We start from the raw sequence: 22067 nt of genomic DNA on the forward strand, positions 1-22067 counted from the left end.
GTTTTGTGGGAACCACAGAATGACACAAGCTTTGCAGGCGAGTGAGAAATTGTTTTCCAAGAGCCAAGACTAGAATTCATTTCCAACAGACACAAGCTGCTGCAAATGTTGAAGGGAATGCCACGGGTTGAGGGGACAGTAATGTTTAACCACTCGTGCTTGTTTTCTTATATTGCACTGAGAAACAATTGTTGTGAGAGAGCATTCCTTGATCTATCTATGTCTAGGCGTACAACAAAAACGGCTTCAGGGACCCGTTTATTTGCCTTTCTGCCCCAAAATGATTCGTAACAAACACAATAAACTTTGGTGAGTTAGTAAATTATGCATTCCTGCTTATTCGATGCTTCATACGACTTAGCGCGTGCCATGTGCGATACCATTAGCTTATTCGTTCACCTTGACACATCGAACGCTTTATTCTTTGTTCGTGATAAACTTTTTTGTTCAGGATATATTCCAGTTGCAGAAATAGCTGAATAATTAAACTAACGGTGAAATGTTAAATATTTCCTATACGACAGAGCGTGGTACAAAATAAAAAAACATTGTCGCAGTTTCACCCGAAAGGCGAAGCACCAATTGCGATATATATCAAAACGTTTATTAAAAATAACAGGTGTAGGGAGCGGGTGGGTGGAGCCCCTAGTCCAGGGCTCCACTGGCTTGAGCGGTCCGCCGTGCCTGGTCGAGGAGAGCTAGTTGCATCTCCCGATCCTCGCTGGCGAGCCAAGTCTCCCACTGCTCCTTTCCGGAAAGTTTGCCGGCTATTTGCGGTGTATTAATTTTGGGTGGCCTGTTCTGGCAATCCCACGTAATGTGGGCTAGAGTTGGCTGGCCTCCGCACCACGGACAGTGAGCGCTGTAGAATGTGGGGTGAATGGCATGTTTCAAATAAAGATTTGGATATGTGTGCGTCTGTATTCGGCGCCAGTCGTAAGAGTCCCGCCCGGATAGATCAGGGTGTGGTGGACTGTACTTTCGTCGCACGCGCCGTTGGTACTCAAGGATGTCTCGCGGTAAGAAGGGTTTATCTGAAGAGTGGTCGGCCGCTCGGTTGACAAAAGCACGAGCTGCGCCGTCCGCTCTCTCATTGCCATCGAGTCCTATGTGACCCGGGCACCAGATGATCATGTGGTTCTGCGTTAGGTTGGATCCTAATAGGTGAGTGGTGCTATGTGGTATCCTCCCGGTGAGGAATAATCTACATGCGACTTGGGAATCTGTAAGAATTATCGACGATTTTCCCAGAGCGTCCTTAGTTTTTATAGCTAGCGCGATGGCTGAAGCTTCTGCGGTATTCGCACATGCGACTCGAGCCGTGGCACAAGTCAGAAGCCCTTGATCTGCGGCCGCTCCTACTACTGCGAGGGCGTACTTATAAGTATTGCATCGAGCGGCATCTGTGTAGACCGTATCCGGATTTCTACCGAATTGCTGCATTAACTTGCGTGCTCGTGCACTTCTACGATACCGGTGGTATTTCGGACTCATGTTTTTGGGGATTGGAGCTACTGTGATCTTTTCACGAAGAATTTTAGGTAGAGATTCCAGTTCTTCTCCCGCGTACTGTGGACAAGCGGGGTAACCAACGTGGCAGAGTAATGCTCTGCCAGTGGAGGTTAAGCTAAGCCTCTCCCGTTGAGACATAAGCACCGCTGCGCATATCTCCTCGTAGTTGTTATGTATTCCTAGGGCCACCAGGCGTTCAGTGGAGGTTCCTTGTGGTAGGCCGAGAGCCGCTTTGTACGACGTTCTGATCAACGCATCTAGGGCATTTAATTCAGTTTTCGTGGGGTACTGGAAAGGGAGACTATATGTGATACGACTTAGCACAAAAGCCTGAACGAGCCGGATCGTCTCAGTTTCCTTGAAACCTTTTCGGTGATAAGTTACTCTACGAATCATGCGGGAGATCTGTTTCACCGTAGTTCTAAGAGTTTTAATGGTGTGGTCCACTCGTTTGTTGCTTTGCAGCCACAGTCCGAGGACTCGCATTTTCTGGACCTCCCTTACCTGGCTGTCTCCTATAAAGAGGTTTACCGGCTCTTGAGTTTGACGGCCTCGACCTCGGATCCTGATATATTCTGATTTATCGGGAGCGCAGCTCATTCCGCTGCTGCGAACGAAGGTTTCAACAGCGGTCGCTGCTTCTTGCAGGATTTGTTCTTTTTGTCCTAAAGAGCCGCTGGTGGCCCATAGTGTAATGTCGTCCGCATATAACGCGTACCCGAGCCCGGGTATGACGTCGAGTTTTTTGGCTAAGCGCCTCATGCCGATGTTGAAAAGAAGGGGCGAGAGTATCGCCCCTTGTGGTGTACCTCTATTGGGCATGGGAAAAGAGTCTGAGCGTGTAGCGCCGATACCTATTGTCGCGATGCGAGAGGTCAGGAAAGAGCGGACGTAGTCATAGACTCTTTCTCCACAACCGATGTCATTCAGCTCAGATAAGATTAGTTCATGTGACATAGTGTCGAATGCACTTTTCAAATCAAGAGCGAGGACGAGATGTTCTGTACCAACCGTGGTGTTGCAAAGGACTTCTTCCCGAAGTAGCAGGAAAACATCCTGAGTTGACAAATGCTGGCGAAAGCCGAATATGCTTGTGGGAAAGAGGCTGCGGTCTTCAATGTAAGACGTGAGACGCGTGTGAATCACCTTCTCAAATAATTTTCCAAGACAGGAGAGTAAGGTTTTTGCTTCGGTCTTCCACCGCCGGGTTCTTCTTTCTTGCTGTTTTGCTTTCTCTTCGTCGGCTTTCCTTAAGCCGCTGCACTGTTCTCGAGCTTCGGTGTTCAAGGACTCGAAATCGTGGATGTCTATAATTATAAGTGAATTTAATTGCAGAAGACAGAGGTTACACTGCGAGTATATAATAAACAAGGAAAGCGAGTACACACATGAATGCGGCTGAGCAAAAGGCCTCGGGGCAGTCCGTCGCCCCGATCGGGCACTTGGGAGATCGGTCCGTTGTCTCTCAAGTCTCAGACCACACTGCCTGCTCAGCCGCGCACATTCTCACCCCCAGCCCCAGGACCACGTGTCCGGGCTCCATAACTCACACCGGCGGTCGGCGCCACTCGAACCTGCCGAGCTGTGCACGCCGTCTCGCCCCCGACCCAAATACTCCCGAAAAACTCCCTTCTCCAGATGCCTCTAGCGGCGCGCCGTGCGATTTATGGCACTCGTAAGACCCAGTGCGCGAGAACCCCTGCCGCTCCCTTTTTCCCCGAACCCCGTCCGGCCACCGCCGCTTTGCAGGCGCCCTCGGGAAGCGACTCCGGTCGCGAGCTAGCCGCACAACATCGCAAGGAAACAAATACACAAACACACAGAGACCCCAGAGAAGGCGAGCGACCACGCATTCAAACTAAACACAAAGACTGCATACATGAGTTAACTACGGCGCATATTCACAACGACCTTACACCCCGCACCCAAGATCGTTATTACAACCTAACTGGTTGTTATGCACGATGAACTCGAGGTGTCGTCGTGAATCCTGCATGCACACACGTGGAAACAAACCACAAAATGGAATAATTAAATGATAAATAAGTAATGAATTGGTTACGTGAAAACACACTTTCGAGCATGACAAGTTTCAGAATAAAAACAAAACACGGCATTGAATATGGCGTACATGTGCACCGCTACATTAACAATAGAAACACACCGTATTGACATGATATAAAACACTGTAAAGCACATTTCATATGAAAGCACATGCAGTCTCTCCGGGTGGCTCCCGGGCAGAATTCCCAGAGACCACGAGAAGGGCTACTCCTGCATTTGGTCCCCTGCACGGCTTTCCTGCGGCACCCAATCGGCTCTCGTGAGCCGCGATAATGCATCGGCATTCGCGTGCTCCGTCCCTTTTCTGTGGCTGACGGTGACGTTGTACCGTTGTAGTGCCAGCGCCCAGCGGACAAGCTTCGCACCCGCGGGGTGCGTCGTAGTTAAGTAGGTCAGAGGATTGTGATCAGACACGATATTTATTCGGGCACCGTAAACCCACGTGTCAAACTTACGGAGGGCCCAGATTACCGCAAACGCCTCCCTTTCTATGGTTGCCCATCTCATCTGAGTGCCGTTGAAGCGATGGCTCGCAAATGATATGGGCCGCTCTTCCCCCGACTCGGTCATCTGAGCCAAGCAAGCGGCTGCGGCGTTTGCCGACGCATCTGTGAACAGCCAGTACGGCCTAGAGGAATCTGGAGTCGACAACATCGCCGCCCTACACAGGGCTTCCTTCAGATCGCTAAATGCCCGGTCCGCCTCTACGCCCCAGGGGATTTGATTCGGCACCTTCCTCCCTGTCAGTTCAGTTAGTGGCTCAGCTATCTCTGCGTAATCTCTTACATAATTCCTGTAATATCCGCAGAGACCCAAAACGCTCCTGAGTTCGCGCTTTGTGCGTGGTCTCTGTAGCTCCCGAATGGCCCTAACCTTTTCCGGGTCTGGACCATGTTGCCCTGAGCCCACGACATGCCCCAGGTATTTTATTTGATGCGCCGCGACCTGGCATTTCTGCAGATTCGCCGTCAAGCTTGCGTCGCGCATAGCGATTAGAACATGCTCGAGGTGTTCCAAATGGTCGGCCCACGTTCTGGAAAACACGGCTATGTCATCTAGATAAGCGCAGGAATATTCCTGATGTATTGCGAGGAGCTCGTTCATTGCCCGTTGGAAAGTGGCGGGAGCGTTCTTCAACCCGAATGGCATGACACGCCACGCGAATTGGCCCAAATGTGTCACAAACGCTGTCTTGTCTTGACTTTCCTCATCCATGGGAATCTGCCAATAACCCCGCCTAAGATCAATGAGAGTGATGAAATTTGCTCTCCCTACTCGATATATAAGCTCCTCCTGGCGAGCCATAGGAAACGCGTCATCCACGGTACCTGCATTTAATGCTCTGTAGTCGACACAAAGCCTAAGGGAGCCGTCTTTCTTGGTAACACACACCACAGGATGACCAAACGCACTTGTGGTCGGGTAAATTAGTCCCAGAGCGAGCAACTCGTCGATTTCCTTGGCTATCTCCTTCCTAAGGAGGTCAGGTACGCGATACGGGTGACCCTTTTTCGGCGTGTACCCCTCGTACAGTGCAATTCGATGCTCACCTATCCGCGCCTTTCCTGGTTGCCCCGAAAACACGTCCTTGTAGGATCGGAACAACGCGCGTATCTGTGATTCGTGGCTTGGCGACAAGTGTTCTGTCGCAGTCGCTGGCAACTCACTGTCCCCCTGTTCCTTCAAGGATGGGCTACACTCGACTTCCCCGAAGTCTTCATCGTCGTGGAAGATTACGCTCGTGTGCCCTATTCTAGCATGATAGGAGCGAAGGTGGTTAGCATGCACGGTTTTTCGTTTCCCGCCTTCCACGATTAGCTCGTAGGAATTTTGGCGTGGTTTTGAAACTACCTTATATGGTCCGTGCCACCTCGACTGCAGTTTCCCGTGCTCCTCCGTGCGGAACAATAGGACATCGTCACCGATGTCGAACGTTTTTACTCGGGCGCGGAGATTGTACTGGGAGGCGTACGCGTCTTGCTGCCTGCTAGCCGTCAGTCCTGCCATTTCGGCAGCTAGCTGCAGCTGCTCACGCAACTTCTCAAGGTATTGACCTGCTGATTCTCTCAGGTTATCTGGTATGTCGACCTCCCCTGTCCAGCTTTTCTTCAGTATCGACAGCGGCCCTGTCGGGCTTCTACCAAACAGCATCTGAAACGGGGAAACGCCTGTTGTGTCATGGGGCACCTCTCTATACGCCCAAAGCAAGAAAGGCACAAATTTGTCCCAATTCCTCCTATCTCTCTCGATCACATGAAACAACATATTTTTAAATATGCGGTTCCATCTCTCTACGGAGCCATTACTTTCCGGATGCTCTGGGGTGGAAAATCGCGGTGAGCTCCCGATTCTCTCGCAGAAAATCTGAGTCATCTGTGCCGCAAAATTAGTTCCCTGATCGCTACAGATCACCTCTGGGACACCGGTCCGCGAGAAAATCTCTAGTAGCGCATCACATGTCTTTCGCGCCGTGAGCGATGTCAAACACACCACTTCTGGCCATCGGGTATGCAAATCCGTTACACACAGAGCATATCTGTGTCCCCGTGCCGAGGGTGGGTTCAATGGCCCAATTACATCAATGTTAACTACCTGGAACGGGTAGCTTGGCCGGGTAAGCGGCGTGATCGGGACACGGTCTATGATCTTACGGTCAGACCGGACCTGACAACCGTGGCATGTCTGACAACGTTGTTTAATGTCCCTGTCAACGCCAGGCCAATAGAAATACATCTTTATCCTATTGGCTGTTTTCCTTATACCAAGGTGCCCACCCCATGGTGACTCATGGGCAAGGAGCAGGACCTCCTTCCTTCTCTCACTAGGCAGAACCAGCTGCTCATAGACCCTGGCGGCAATTTTGTCCTTGTGAAAAAGTATCCCGTCGCGAACAAACATTCCATGGCTGCCTGTCTTACCCTGTTTCCATGCATCGAATAGACTCGGATCTGCTCTCTGCGCCTCCCGAAAGGCCTGATTTTGCTCTGTTCTAACATAGTCAAAGCTCGCCTCTCCCTGCGCCACTAAGCCAACTTTGGCAGCTTGGTCTACGTTTGCGCTCGTAGCAGGGTCGCCTAAGCTCTGCTCCTCTCCCCAAATATCGGAGGTGAGGTCCAAACCAGCCTCGAACACTCGCCCGCTTTCCATGCCGGTACATGCTTCTTTAATCATGTGCCATGCCTCTGCCGAGAGCAGACAGTCAGCGTCGTCCGTCGCTAATTCCTCAGTAAACGCGCACATTACAGGCACTTCCCTTGCTATGTGAACACTCCCGCCGACATCCAGGCTTAGCCTCACGCGCGCCAACTTCGCCACGACTTTTGCGCCGAAAGCCGCTACCAGCGTCACATTTCCCATCTCATGTTTTGCGCTTTCGGGCACGGCGCTTTCTCGGAGCACCGTAATCTCTGCACCTGTATCAACCAGTGCCCTAACCGGAACATCGCCGCACCTTAAGTTAACATACTCCAAAGCAGGTATATCTCGTTCTCTCTTATTTTTGGTTGCTGTGCCACCGCAGGCGGGCCCAAGCTCGCTGCTTTCGAGAGACACCGCCTGTTGACCACCGGGCACCGCTTCCGAATTCCGGTCTTTGACAACCCGGTGCACGGTTTTTGCCTGCGTCGCCACTTTCTTGGGGCAGTTTCGGGCGTAGTGCGGTCCACTGCACACAAAGCACGCGGACTGCGTTTTCTGCAGAGCGGCTCCCTTGTTCACCGACGGCACACACGGTGCAACAACGCTCGCGTCCTTTGTTGTGCTCGCTGCGCGGCCGTATTCTCCCGCTGTTTTCGACGTTGTCACCGGCCTCCGCGCAGACCCCTTACCCTCGATATCTTCGTACGCCTCAACGAACTTTGCAACTTTATGCGGCGTTGCCCATCCGTTACCCTCTTCTCGCTTAACGTATTTCCACGCTTCCTGACTCAAGGTTTGTTTAATTTGGTCGGCGACTTGAAGCGCAAACAGCTCTTCAAAAGTCTTTACGTTTCGCGCTGCCGTATAGAAGGCATAATAGCTCTCGAGCCTAGATGCAAAATGCTGCCAGGTTTCGTCTTGCATCGGTGTTGCAAACCGAAACTGTCTGAGATAATCGCCCGGCGACAGCCTCAGCTCGGACAAAATGGTCTCCTTTACTTTTCTGTAGCTGTTCAGTTCGTCAGTCGACAGCTTCGAAAAAATGTGCCGAATCCTCCCTGCGATCAGCGGCAGTACGAGATGGCTTTTGATACTCTCGGGCACTCCGTACGACCGAAAGACGCCCTCAATGCCCTCCAACCACACCGGAACCTCTGGATCCGATGGGATCGGAGTTAGAAGGCTTCTGAGCATTTTGGAAAAACGACCTAGGGTCTCCTCGCGAGATTCCGGACGTCTGCTTGGGGTTCTATCGTCTATACTTTCCTGCATTTCAAGCTGCCGTGTTCTCTGCTGCTCAATTTGCAATTGAATCTTCAAACGTTCTAATTCCATTGAGGCTATCTGAGTTTCATGTTGAAATTCGAGTTGTCAATTGTCTGTCTGCTCCTGTGCCCGACCCCACCTCATCACTCGGCCCCGTAGCTTCCCCGTCACTACTCATGATCAACACCCACTAGTCCCAAGATGATCACAGCTAGTGGTCTCTGAGAACCATGCAGGGAAGCCACCCACCTTGGTTCCAGTCCTTGGAAGCCGATGAAAGGAGTCGCTTTTCGCCGGTCGTCACCACCACGCAGCTTTCGACGGGTTTCCTCTAGTCCATCAGAGGCTGATGAAGTGCGGCCACTAGTCCATCAGTGGATTGCACTGTCCGATGCGCACTCACAAGTCCATTAGTGAGCGCTCCCCATGCGTCAGTCCGTCGACGCACAGTCTGGGCTCGGTCCGTTGGCCCGTTGATGCTGATCTTCGCTACTCGCCTTCACGTGAGCAGCACCCTCGCTTTCCGATTCTTCGCCTGACCAGGCACAATGGTGACGTCGTTGCAGTGCTGTTACCTTCGTGCGTTCTGATCGGATACCTCCTGTCTCTGCCGCTGCCGTCCGCCGAAGGCTTACCGAGAACAGATATCCTGTCGACTGCGCCAGTAAGGTTTTTGCTTCGGTCTTCCACCGCCGGGTTCTTCTTTCTTGCTGTTTTGCTTTCTCTTCGTCGGCTTTCCTTAAGCCGCTGCACTGTTCTCGAGCTTCGGTGTTCAAGGACTCGAAATCGTGGATGTCTATAATTATAAGTGAATTTAATTGCAGAAGACAGAGGTTACACTGCGAGTATATAATAAACAAGGAAAGCGAGTACACACATGAATGCGGCTGAGCAAAAGGCCTCGGGGCAGTCCGTCGCCCCGATCGGGCACTTGGGAGATCGGTCCGTTGTCTCTCAAGTCTCAGACCACACTGCCTGCTCAGCCGCGCACATTCTCACCCCCAGCCCCAGGACCACGTGTCCGGGCTCCATAACTCACACCGGCGGTCGGCGCCACTCGAACCTGCCGAGCTGTGCACGCCGTCTCGCCCCCGACCCAAATACTCCCGAAAAACTCCCTTCTCCAGATGCCTCTAGCGGCGCGCCGTGCGATTTATGGCACTCGTAAGACCCAGTGCGCGAGAACCCCTGCCGCTCCCTTTTTCCCCGAACCCCGTCCGGCCACCGCCGCTTTGCAGGCGCCCTCGGGAAGCGACTCCGGTCGCGAGCTAGCCGCACAACATCGCAAGGAAACAAATACACAAACACACAGAGACCCCAGAGAAGGCGAGCGACCACGCATTCAAACTAAACACAAAGACTGCATACATGAGTTAACTACGGCGCATATTCACAACGACCTTACAAGGAGGTTAGTGATATCGGCCTGAGATTTTGTAGATCATGAGGTTTTCCTGCTTTCGGAATAAGCACAATTTTCGCCTCCTTCCACTGTTGTGGAACCACGCCCCTCTCCCATACCTGTTCATTAAAATATCGAGTAAGCTGTTCTAGGTGTTCGTCACTCAGGTTCCGGATCATAGCATTTGTGAGTGGATCCGGTCCTGGAGCAGTATTTCTCCTCGCAGCTTGCGTTGCCGCAAAGAGTTCTGCTTTAGTTATCGGTGCGTCGAGCACTGCGTTTTCTTGGACTTTGTATGGTAGGATGCATGGGGGAGTGGTTACCTCTCCTACGTACTTATCTTTGAGCTTAGTGAGGAGGGCCTGTTCTGTTCCCGGAAATTCTCCGGCAAGTTTTTGAAGGGTGCGGTTCGTGGCCGTTTTGGTTTTTCCTGGTTCCATTATGCTGCGAAGTATTGCCCATGTCTTGGAGGTGTGTAGCGTTTCGCGAAGTGAGTCGCAAAAACTCGCCCAACTCGCTGCCTCTAACTGCTGTGCGTAAGCGTTTGCCCGCTCGGAGATTTCGGCGATTCTATGGCGCAGTTTGCGATTAAGTCGCTGTTTTTTCCCTCGCTTGGTTAGCCCCCTTCTGCCTTCCCACATATGCAGCAGATGGCTGTCAACTACCGGCGTTTCCGCTGTGAGCGCTATCCGCTTAGATGTTGCTTTATGAGCGTCTCGTATGTGCGTTGCCCGGTCTTCAGCGTTCTCGGGTAATATCTGCGGCATGGGGACTTTGCGATAATTTACCCAATCCGTGATCATCACATGCCCACAGGCTCGTCGAATTTTGGGAGAGCCTACCGACACGCTGAGAATGAAATGGTCACTGCCTAGATTTTCTTCTAGGTTGGTCCAGAATACCTCGTCGACATTGTTTGTAAATGTAAGATCTGGAAAGGTGTCTGCGCTGACGCTGTTACCTAATCTCGTTGGGTTTTGAGGGAGAATGATGAGTTGGAAGTCGTATGCTTCGACCGCTTGCTCGAGCTCCCGGCCTTTGGGGGTGTCTGTTCGGTAACCCCAGCTGGTGTGAGGGGCATTGAAGTCCCCAAGAAGCAGTAGTCGATCCTGGGTGCTGGAGTGAGCCTTGACATACCGAATGAGTGCCTCAAAATCAGCCCTTTTTTCTTTAGGTGGGCTATACACATTCGTGATTATGGTTCTTGCTTTGCTGTGCTTCTGCGGTAGTATTGTTACGATTTGGTGGTTGATGCTGCTAGTCGCCACATAATCTATACTGGTTACTATGTCCTTGAGCACCATCGTCGCAACCTTAGGGTAATCTGGGTGGGATATCGTGTAGTAGCCAGTTAATTTGACCGGCTTGCTACCGATCTCTTGTAAACAAATGACATCAGGTTTGACTGGCGCAGTGTTAATGTATTGCTGTAGAGCAGCCGCCCTTTTGTGGAAGGTGCGGCAGTTCCATTGCCAGACTTCGAGATATTCGTGGTGTGCTCGCGTTTTACTCGCCATGAATAGTGCTCTCGCTGTCCGAGGACGGTATGGGTTTCGGACGGCGGCTAGACTGAGCACCCGGGCTGGTGCTGGCTCGCTTACGAACCGCAGTCCTTACACTGGCTACAGATTCATCGACGTAAGTTTTTAGGCTTTGTAATTCTGCGTACATCTGCTGCTGAAAATTCTGCATAGTTTGTAGTTGTTGCACTACTTGTTGGAGTGTGCCCTCCATGGTATTAGGCGTCGTTATAACCTTCACAGGCGAGCCTGCTTCTTTAGTATGTGCTGTTTTGTTCGGTTCAGTGCAGCTGCGAACAAACAGGGAGGCCAACTCTCGTTTGATTTCTGCCAGGCTCTCGCGGAGAAGCTTGTTTTCGTTAATGATTTTTTGATATGCGGGATTTTCTGTTACAGGAGCAGTAGGAGAAACGACTCGTGCCCAGCTTACCGTGTTATCTTGTGGCGCTTGCTTGGTCGCAATGCCGGGAGCCCTAGATTTAGGCGTCTTGGGTGATTGTGAATGAGTTGGGCTATTTTTTTCATTACAGTTCTTTGGTGTCCGCGATCTAGATCGACGGCGAGTCCCTGGTAGCTCTGGGAAGGGATCCGATGCGGATTCTCATCGTCGGAACTTAACCAACGTTGGCGTTGTAGGTGGCTTCGTTGAGGGGTCCTTCCGGGTAGTCCGGGGAACGCCAGCCCTCGGAGGTCTGTTGCTTTGGGGCTTGAGACGTTTTTTGCAACTTCGGTCTCCTGTCATGTGACCCTCGCCACAGGCTGCACATTTGGGAGCGCACTCGTGTCCGTCTACAGGGTCCTGTTGTCCACATGTATGACACACTGGAGTGTCTGGCTGGGGACATACGTCCGATCGGTGACCCATTTGGTGACACACTTTACACACCTGAGTGGTGACCTTGTAGGGGTAGCAAGCAAGTTCTCCGCCGTTGTAGTAAACGTACCGCGGCGTTATCCATCCAAGGTGATAACGGCCGTTTTAGTGTTACGGAACATGCGTGCTTGGAGAATTTCGACCGCTTGCGTGCGAATGCGCAGGTTTGCTTTTAGTGCTTCAGGCGTCGTGTGCGGGTCCAAGCCATGAATGACACCCTTGGTTGTCCCTTCACTTGTCGCTACATAGGCGTTGACCGAGTGAGGCCGGCCGTTGATGCTTAGCGTTGTAATGCGTCTAACGTAGTCCGCCACTGTCTGGTGCGGCGTGGACACGATAAAGATGTTGGAGCCTGGCTTGATTCTGAGCAAAAATTGCTCACCTGATATTTGCCCGCCGCATGCAACAATCACGGCGTCCGCCAGTAGTGGACTAGTCAGGTTCTTGACCGGTAGCCCCTGATGCGGTCGCACCACTATCTTGAAGTCGTCTTTCGGGAGTGGGGGTAACCGCCTGTAGGCTGGTTTGCGTTTAGATTTTCCGGTTGCTTGACCAGCGGAAGCTTCTTGGTGCTTCAAGGTCCCCGAATATTCCGGTGGTTTGGTCTTCTTCTCTTTCGCAATGGCTTTTTTCTGCCGAAGCGTGAGGACCGTCTGCCAGCCCCCATCCGTTTGACTTTGGCTCCCTGTACCGGCGTTCTCATCGCTGGGTCCTCTTGGTGCCGGGAGATTTTGAGCAGCGGAGTCTTGAAAATCCATATTATCAAAGTCTTGGCGTCGCGTGTCCGTCATCCGCGAGGGTCCGGGACGCGCCACCAATTGCGATAACAAATTAGTAGAGAGCTATACGGAGTAAGGATAGTAGTTTTATCAGCTGTATAAACTTGGACATGCAGCAGCACCAGCAACGCGCAGAACTGTTGTCGACGCCGTCGGCGTTTTGCCCGCGTTCGCACCGAACGCGCGCGGCGTTGGTGACTGTTGCCGGTGCCTCTGGGGGCGGCTCGGAGGTTTTCGATGAGATCAGAATGGGACACTCGTCGAGCAGCGTCGGATATCTTACCCACCTTCTCGCCTCTCAACGTTTTTATATAAATACGCATTTGGTGTCGCAGCTAAACGTCGAGTCCCCCCCTCCTTCCCGTCCCCCCACGGCGTTTCGTGCGACGAAAGAAGTCGCGTTTGCTCTCTCTATATATGGTGATTGTCAAGGAGGAAAGAGACGCTTAATTCTGCAGCCCTTCAGGGAGCACGGCGCCGAACGCGCGTTTGCTCTCCGACGTGCGTTCGCTCCCCGTGAAAGCGTGCGTCCCTCGCGCACTTTCACTCGCACATACAGCGTCCGGAGCGCGGCGACGATTTCACCGCCGTTGACGTCATACGGAACCTCACGGCGACGGTGACGACGACGGCAGAAAACCGCTTTGGAGTGTCCATATAATTGCTATCGCAATAAAGCGAAGAAAGGTGAGACGCGGAGTTTGTCCCAATGTGACGTTAGTTCATCAATTCTCCTAGCATGAATAGGAGGGTATATTGAAATTGCATAATGGTTGAGCAATGCCGGATGCATTCACCATCTTTCCTACAGCGAAGTGGCGAAGTGGCTGTGTTTTGAGATTCAGCAATCATCGCCCTTAGGCTATTCAGGGCTTTCAAGTGCAAGAATCGCCTTCACCGTCCAACGATTAATGAACAGCGAACTACACTGTGCTGTCATCAATCAACGAAACAACCATGGATATCTCTCGCAACAGCATCCTAAAGGCGTACTTCTTTGAAACGGGAAAGTAAGTCGCGCCTCTTTTATCGCCTATGGACGCTTCTGACCTGAGCAAATTGCCCTGAAAAATTGCTCGGTCAATCTCGAATTTCCGTATCGAGAATATGAAATTACTTTGCATTGCAATACCATAAGCCCGAAGCTTGTTTCGTCCACAAGAAAATGCTTCGCATGCGCGTCACGGAACCGAAGCTCGGTAATCGAAGCTCGGGCAGGGTCGTTCTCCGAAACTGATCATAAGGCTCAACGCACGCAACTAATGAGCACCGTGGTTTCTCCGTTCGTGTTTAGTTCTCGCTTCGAGTGTGCGAATTGAAATTATGCAAGAATGACCGCCCGTGCATGCGTTGTGAAGACGAAGGACATAGGTGGTCAACATTGTTGAATGTCAAGACCGGGTACCATGTGCTTTCTTTCATTCGCCGCAGCAGGTACCCAAATGTCCGCACGATGGGAAGCTACAGCTCCGTCGCCATCTTACCGCCTTTCAAGTGCGCTTGAGCATCGGCGCGCGTTTCCTCCCGCTCGCGTTCTTCGGCAATGCTTAATTCTCGCACTGTTTTTGTGCTTCCAGTGTTCGCAGTAGGGGACCTCAACAGACTCTCCCGCTATGTTGACTGGTACGTGAAGGGGTTATTTAATTTTTTATGTGATTTATCCATTTTTAACGCTTTACCTCACTTAACGAATGCTTCCAGCCGCCGCGGTTGAATCACCGCGCAACAACATGAGGGACCCTGCGAACGCGCAACTGGCTGCCCTAGCTCGGCGTCCCAATATTAATGCTGAACACCGAGACATTAAAGTAATTAAATTTCAAGGGAAAATGTGGCAAACGAACACACAAGCGATGCAAAATTACGTTGCGTGGTGAACCAGTTAAAGCCTTGGAGAGAGTGTCCCACAGCTCTTGTTTATGTCGACCGGCGATCTTCTGCAACAACGAATAAACAATGTCCACCGACTAAGCGCTCTTCATTTTCATCTTCCCTCTTTTTTCTTCTGGCTGAGCAAGATTTGCTTTCATTAACTTTGTTGAGCTTTCATGTCCTAACTTTTCAGTGAATAAACAGCACTAATAAATGATGCGACTGTAATCGGCAGAGCCCATTTCGTGGTTCCATATGAACAAAAGGGCAATTGCCGTGGAGATTGTTTTCTCTTCGAAGTTTTCTTTGTGTGTATCTGGTCTGGAAAAACAAATCCGAGTGAAATGCGTTCTGCGACAGCCCGCTACGTGTTTTAGGCCGCTCGAAAAGCAATTCTATAGCTGCGTTGTTATAAGAGTGGCGCCTTCGTGTTTAAAATATTACATGCAGTCGTATTATTGCGATAGCAATTATATGGACACTCCAAGCGCATTTTTTAAACAGAACTTCTTCAAACAGACCCGCCGCGCGGTGGCTTAGCGGCTATGGCGTTGGGCTGCTAAGCCCGAGGGTCAAATCCCGGCCGCGACGACCGCCTTTCGATGGAGGCGAATTGCAAAAACGCCCGTGTCATGTCCGTTGGGGGCACGTTACGGATCCCCTGGTGGTCAAAATTAATCCGGAGTCCCCCGCTACGACATGCCTCATAATCAAATCGTGGTTTTGGCACTTAGAAGCCCAGAACTCATTCATTCATTCATTCATTCATTCATTCATTCATTCATTCATTCATTCATTCATTCATTCATTCTTCAAACAATCTTGCGCGTAGAACTTAGCGTTGCTTTTGCGATAAAATTCAAACGAGGCTGACGTGTTGGAACACGACACCTCACCGCAACCTCAGAGTTTCCACTGCAAAGGAACACTGTCCCTCCCCCCAACCCCAGCCCTCAGGGCGGACCCCTTCTGAAACGGTAAATTAAGGATTGGTTTCACAGTAATAGAAAATGCTTGCGTAGACGAAATGATCCCCGGCTCCTGTCCCTACGCTCAAAGTACATTTCCGCAGCCCATATGTTTCCCGCAAAGTATATTTTTATTGGCGTTGGGCCACGCCATTAAATAGCTTCACTAGTCATTCAATATTCCGATCATTAAATATTCTGGTCATTTAACAGCGATTTCCGAACGGATCAACAAACTCTTTGCCATGCGCAACTCGCGTTAAGGGATTATGCGTGCTTTATCCGTGATACGTACCGCGGCTTGTCTTCGCGTTCCTTTTTTTTTTTTTTTTTTTGCTATGGAGGATGCGGGTTAACATTTCATGGGTAAATATCGCGAGAAGTCAGCGATCGCGCCAACATTAATTAATAAGCGTGGTTGAAATTAATGCTATATGCGGATCTAAAGTGCCGACTCGTACTACCAGCAGCCACTGCGATAACAGATACCACTTTGATTAGGTGAATACTCACTCTTGCGCGTCCGTGCACTCGAAGACGTATTCAGTTCTGCAAGATGGGGGAAAAAATAGAAATAAACAAACTGACAGAGTGACACAATTTCGCTTCAAATCATTTGAGCGTTGACTTACGGTTCTGTCTTAGGCTTGATCATCGGGTCCATTTGGCTGCATGGAAAACACAAGCAACACGACGTTACTTCCTGGGAATACCGCGCTGGCATGTTTAGCCTGCATGTGCGCTCGTGGGTTAAAAATCAAGAAAACGTTCGGGAGTTCTTCCTTTAATATTAGCTAATAAACATAAAAACGAAATGTAAGGTGGATAACGTTACGTCGAACTTCCAGAGTCTCGATGTATATTGATGCATTAAATTAGATGGTGTCTCCTTGTAATCCATCTCTCCTTGTAATCCATCTCTCTGGTAATAGATTCAATTCAGATGATAGAAGGTAACTGGGTCCCATACCCTGGAACTCACTTTTTTTATCGGTCCTTAGTGCGGAAGTTACGTAAGACTTTCAAATATGCAATGGAGTGGATGGGTGTCTGTGTGGAGGGAGAGGTTTAAAATTACTTTTGACCACTATCACTCAGAGATTGCAGAGGAGTATTAGCCAATTCCATAGATTTAAATATTTATCAAACTGCGATGTAAGCTGCCTCGATGCTCGTATCTTACCTCCCGAGTACCTCAAGCATACACACACCTCAGTTCAAACAGAATCCCCTGCTGAAACATTCGGAGCCGTCGCAATTGCTCCTGTGTGTGCCGTTCCTGAAGTGGACACCTCTGAAGCTTTGTTTTTTTTTAATTAAATTAAATTGTGGGGTGTTACGTGCCAAACACTTCAACTGTAGTGAAGTACTCCGGATTAATTTTGACCACCTGGTGTTCTTTAAAGTGCACCCAATGCACAGTACACGGGCGTTTTTGCATTTCACCCCCATAGAAATGCGGTCGCCGCGGCCTGGACTCGATCCCGCGCTTTTCTTTTTTATCACATATGCATCTGAAAGAACGGAGACCTACAAATTTTACGACGTCACCGACAATCTGTACCGCCACTGATATGAATTCGCCCGCTTGCAAGGGAGCAAATTCACAACAGTTACTGAGCAGTGCACAGTGACGCTCAAGTGAAGAACAATCTCGATAGCCCAACGCGCGACTCTTGTAAATGAGAGGAAACCATCGAACACCTATTCTGTATCTGCCTTCGCACCAACGTCCAACGCCTCTCTCTCCGGACAACCTTAGACCAACTGGACTCGAGACCGTTGCCTGAGTCCAAGATACTCGGACCGTGGCCACATGTGTCAGTGACACAAAATACGGTGCGCTAGTGCAGTACTTACTCAAGTGCACCGGCCTGAGATGCCGCTTATAGTGCTCCTGTGCATCATCCGACGTGCACTCAGTGCTCACTCTCTTCCTCTTTCCATTCCCCCTTTCCCTTATACACCCAGTGTAGGGTAGCAAACCGGACGCTCGTCTGGTTGACCTCCCTGCATCTCTTCTCCGTGCGTTCTCTCTCTCTCTCTCTCTCTCTCGAGCACAGCTTAAGTAACCATAAGTGTGCTTGTATGACTAGGGTGGCGCTACATTATCTGAAGGGGTACATTGCAGTGCAGCGTCTTAACGCAGTCATTGACTCGGTGTGGCTCGGTGTATCATTTTTTATTTGTTTTGTGCATGCGGCGCAAGTCGAAATGCCGCCGATGCGACCGGAAATGAAGGCCAAGGTTTTGTCCTCAGTATTATAGGACGCCATGGCCGCTACATGCCTGCTCTTTGTCTCTCTCTCTCACTCACAATAACTCACTATAATATGGCACCGCAACAGAATACGCACAACTATCATGAGCCAATCAGGTGCGCAATCACGCAAATGCGCAAGCTCATATGCCACGAGTACCTGCGCATCAGACCGTTGCCTAATCAGTTTCGGGAGCGTCATGAATGCTCCTGATTATTCCTAAAGGTATTATAAGGTTCTATGCGCCTCACGTTAAAAAGTAACGTCAGCAAATAAACTATCTGTTAGCAATTATACGATATCAGCACGACACGGCTGCTACAACAGCAAGTGGGGTGTTCGATCACTGTTCAGTCGGGCTTTCTTCCCCACGCCTTCTTTTTTTTTTTCATTTTTTTTTTTCATTATACTGTAACACGACAAGTGGCCTAGGGAACATCAAAACATCGGTAGAACATGTCAAGAGACTCATTGTATATGCAAACCGCTATCATCGTTACAGCAGACCACATGAATTATTTTCGGGTTTCTTAAAGGCACGACAGGGGAGGGTGTTGCAATTTATTTCTTAAAGGCGGTTGACTGTTAATTCATATTGGTTGATCTCAAAGATGTAACCACCACATGGTAGCTCTACGATGGCCCATAGCATTCTATACGTAAATATGACGGGTGATGAAGTTATTTCCATAAGTCCGAGGAATGCGGTATTCACCCCGAGACCCAGCATTCAAGCACCACTCTCAAAGTACTAGAAATATCGCAACCCTTTGTTGCCTCGTGGACAACCAGTGGACAGTAGGAAAGTTGCGCCTGAAGCCCTCAACTGTACATCAACGTGCAACAAGTTGATGTTTCCACACAGTGAGGCTCGCTCGTCAGTGTTCGCATGTACTAAGGACCGACATTATTGTCTCTTATTACGCACTAATTACTGCGTGGAAAAGAGGATCAGGCCGCATCGTTCACGTATCAGTTAGATACCTAGTGTATGTAAACAGAAAAAAAAACGTGCCCAATGACGCACGCACTAGGCCACACCTCTAGTCAGCCGAGACCTGACGTTTGCAATGACGCACGTACTAGGCACAACTTTAGTCAACCAAAACCGTGCAGCCGCTGTGGCGTCGGGCAGCACGCTCAACTCGCACCCTGGATGCCCGAAATGCATCAAATGTGATTTTGAAAGCCATTAATTTACTTTGTTTACGGGAACCTGCCTGGGAAATATGACGTAAATTCGTGCATTTTCTGACGTGTTTTTACTCTTTACGCCGTCGGCCATTTTTGGTACCATCATTTGGTCACGCCGCCGACAACGACGGATTTTCGCGTAATGGGGCATATAATGCTTTCGCATTAAAAAAAAGCGTGAATCTAGACCTCCAGAGCCTTTGCCTTGGGAAAATGAAGCAAGAATCTAAACGACCCTCGGACTTTACCATAGCGGGCCGTGCTGCTTGGCGTCCCTGAGCATCCGGTCCAGCGTCTTGTAGTACTGCCACTTAGTGTTCGGAATGGGAATGCCCATTTTGTCGTACACCCTGCGACCGCTGCGCTTCATCTGGACGCGTATCTTGATGTAGCGGTCGCGTGCGTTCCTCCACTTGTTCTTCGCCTGCCATCCTGCATGAGGAAATTAGTTTCAAGGTTGCGCATGGAACACTAGGGCCCGAAAAAACATTGCAACTGTTGGAGGTTTACGCCACGACAGGCACATAACGTGACATGGAACATGTAATTTATGCATAAGGCTCGCATTTTCGCGACATCTACGCAACTCAATCACGGCACTTTTACGGTGTCGCAAATGTGTGGTTCCTTTTCTTACCCGCTACACCGAGCAAAAACAGCGAAACCACAATTTCAATTTCCAAGTGCGTGTCTATGTCGTCCAAATCTGAGAACAACAAGTTTGCGCTGATGTATTTAAAACTTCATATATATATTTTTCTCCATGTACAGAACGCACAGGATCGACGTCGTATTTGCATACACTAAAGCTTACCTGTTAGTCCGAACTGCTGTCCTATTTTAACCCACTGACGGTCCTTGAGGGTCGAATCCTTGTACTCTGGTTGATTGGTGTCATACAGATACGGGCGCTGCTGCACTAGCTCCAGGAAGCGGTCCCAGGAGAACTCCTCCATCAACATGTAGACCAAGTAGGTGCCGGGTACGACCACAAATCACAAAATCGAACAAGCCCACAAGAAAACCATCCACGGAGAGGATGTATCACGAAGTACTGAAGCAACATGAAGCAGCGGCGTGATGACGAAAAGCCGAGTGCTGTTGATTGCGCGCTTTGAAGTTCAAACCCGTCTCCCGCGACGGTAAACAACACCCCGTCGACGAGCTGTGCCCGGGAATGAACGAGGGAGCGGCACGTGAGAGCGCACGGCAGGACGGTGGCGTACGAGCCGGGTCTGGCAAGCGCGATTTCTTAGTACGGGTTAGCAGCTGCGAGCCACAGTCTACAACGCTGACGGTAAACAACGCCGCGATGGCGTGGCCGCGGTTACACACTGTAATGCTTATAGCTGAAGCCGTTGGCCTCTGCGACTCGCGTCAAACAACGGTGAACAGCAGTCAGGCGCGCGCTGCAAAATGGCGGCAAACAGACCGCGTTTTTCCTACGTCTCCCTCCCGCTTCGCGGTTGCTGCGGCGCGGACGGGGAGGCTCCGTCTTCCGTTCAGCGGCAGATGCGGTGACGTCAGCGTCACCGAGGCTACCGCGCTGCCGTGCCGCGGCGGCTGCGGCCGTTGCGGCGGCATTCCGTCCGCTCGGCGCATTTGTTCTGTCGTTGCCAGCGTTGAGACGGCTGCGCGGCAGAGCTCGCAAGAGCGAAGGGGCGTTGCTGGCGCGCTTGTCCGAGAAGTCGCAAGCGCGGTTATCCTAGGCGTAGCTGAAACAGCGCAGCGTTATAAAAGCGAGAGCGGGCGTATTGCTGCCTTTTTCCGAATACGTATCATCTGCTCGCGGTAACAGCAAGGCGTTTTGCGCGATGGCGAAGTATTGCTCCGTGCGAGCGGTCGTAGATGTGTATGTACCGACAGTGTCGTATAAGGTCAGCGCCAGCTTCATCTACGCGCTGATGACTACCTCCAAAAGCCATCAAAGTTCTGCAAAGATTTGTGCCTACGGCGACTCAGCGCGTATGCAGTGCATACATGTTGAAGGAACTATATCTCTTCAGGAATGTTGTCTTAGCGATGAAACTTCGTCTCAGCGCGAACTCCAATTTCTCTATTCAAAATTGTGCGAAACGTAGAAATACGGTCGTTAAACTATAGCGGAACTGACTTAAATTGAATTTGTTGCAATAAAGAGAAAAGGCTAAATTCCACTTACTGCTGGAAGCAACATTTTGATTTATCACTTGAATTTTTTTTTCACAAACGTTGCCAATAAGTGGCACATATAACAAATAGCGGCACAAATTTTACAGCACCGTAAATGGGCCAGAAGAACAAACATCACATTTTTGTATTTTTTTCTTTCTGTGAAATGTCGAAAGCGATATTTTAGTCAGCAGCTTACGTGAAATGATTACATTGTATAACGTAAGTTTTGCAAAAGTGCTGTTCCAAAGTTATGGGTGCAATTTGAAGCGGCGTCAAACGTCAAAGTTAGTCACATTGAGGTGTTTCCATAGGGTTAGTTTGCTGATTGTGATTCAATGCTATTTCTATTTCATTTTTTATTACACAGTTGCAAACTTCATACTTTGGTTTTATAAATTTGTCAGTTCCCGCCTCTTCTGTCACCCTTCTTTTTCTTTCCTTTTCCTGCTTTATCTCCGCGTGTTGCCTCTTTCAGGCAACAATAGCTAACCTGCATGCTCCTCCTTTTGTTTGCGTATATTTGGTGCTTCTAGATGTTTACATCATTAATATTAATGTAATTCAGCAATGTTTACAAAGCAAGCTTGATTTCATAACAGTGAATTTGTTTGAAACCGTATAGTCTACCTTTTTTTTTTCCTCTAATGAATACACTCATCATAATCGATTCCATTGATGTCGAAGAAAGTGGTGTCTCCGTTCTCAGGAGTTCGATACTGTCTGCTGTCACGATTCGCTTAGAGCGGTCATGCCCGGTCCACGTGCAAACGCATGGGAAACAGCATTCCTAACGATCTCGCTCGTCAAAATGAACAGACGTGTCCGTCGTGAGGGTCAGAGATACGTCAGAGACGAAACCTGCCATGCCGCCTTGCGACCACCTCACCCCCGCTGGGGACGTTCACACCGCTACGGTGACGCACCCTCACTTCTTCGTGTGGTTTGCCCTGTCCTACAGTGGGGGCAGGAGAGGGGAAGTGTGCCCGGGTGGTGGAGGGTATAAGAAAGCCAGTAAGCAGCCACGTGGAGAACATTTTTGCTTTGCCCTAGCGTGCAGGCGCAT

General features: G+C 50.2%; 1 protein-coding gene across 1 annotated transcript in view; it reads right to left on the reverse strand.

The window, feature by feature from the left end:
- Positions 1 to 21129, reverse strand: part of LOC119441506 (uncharacterized) — a 31747-nt gene extending 10618 nt beyond the window's left edge. The window contains exons 1-4 of the mRNA XM_037706126.2: positions 19665 to 21129; positions 19099 to 19282; positions 16028 to 16063; positions 15909 to 15944 (exon numbers count right to left, since the gene is read on the reverse strand). Of these exons, the coding sequence (XP_037562054.1) occupies positions 15909 to 15944; positions 16028 to 16063; positions 19099 to 19282; positions 19665 to 19812 (404 nt within the window). The 5' untranslated portion in view covers positions 19813 to 21129. The remainder of the gene's footprint in view (positions 1 to 15908; positions 15945 to 16027; positions 16064 to 19098; positions 19283 to 19664) is intronic.
- Positions 21130 to 22067: the final 938 nt, after the last annotated feature.

The sequence above is a fragment of the Dermacentor silvarum genome, chromosome 2 (assembly GCF_013339745.2).
Source record: "Dermacentor silvarum isolate Dsil-2018 chromosome 2, BIME_Dsil_1.4, whole genome shotgun sequence".
Taxonomy (NCBI): domain Eukaryota; kingdom Metazoa; phylum Arthropoda; class Arachnida; order Ixodida; family Ixodidae; genus Dermacentor; species Dermacentor silvarum.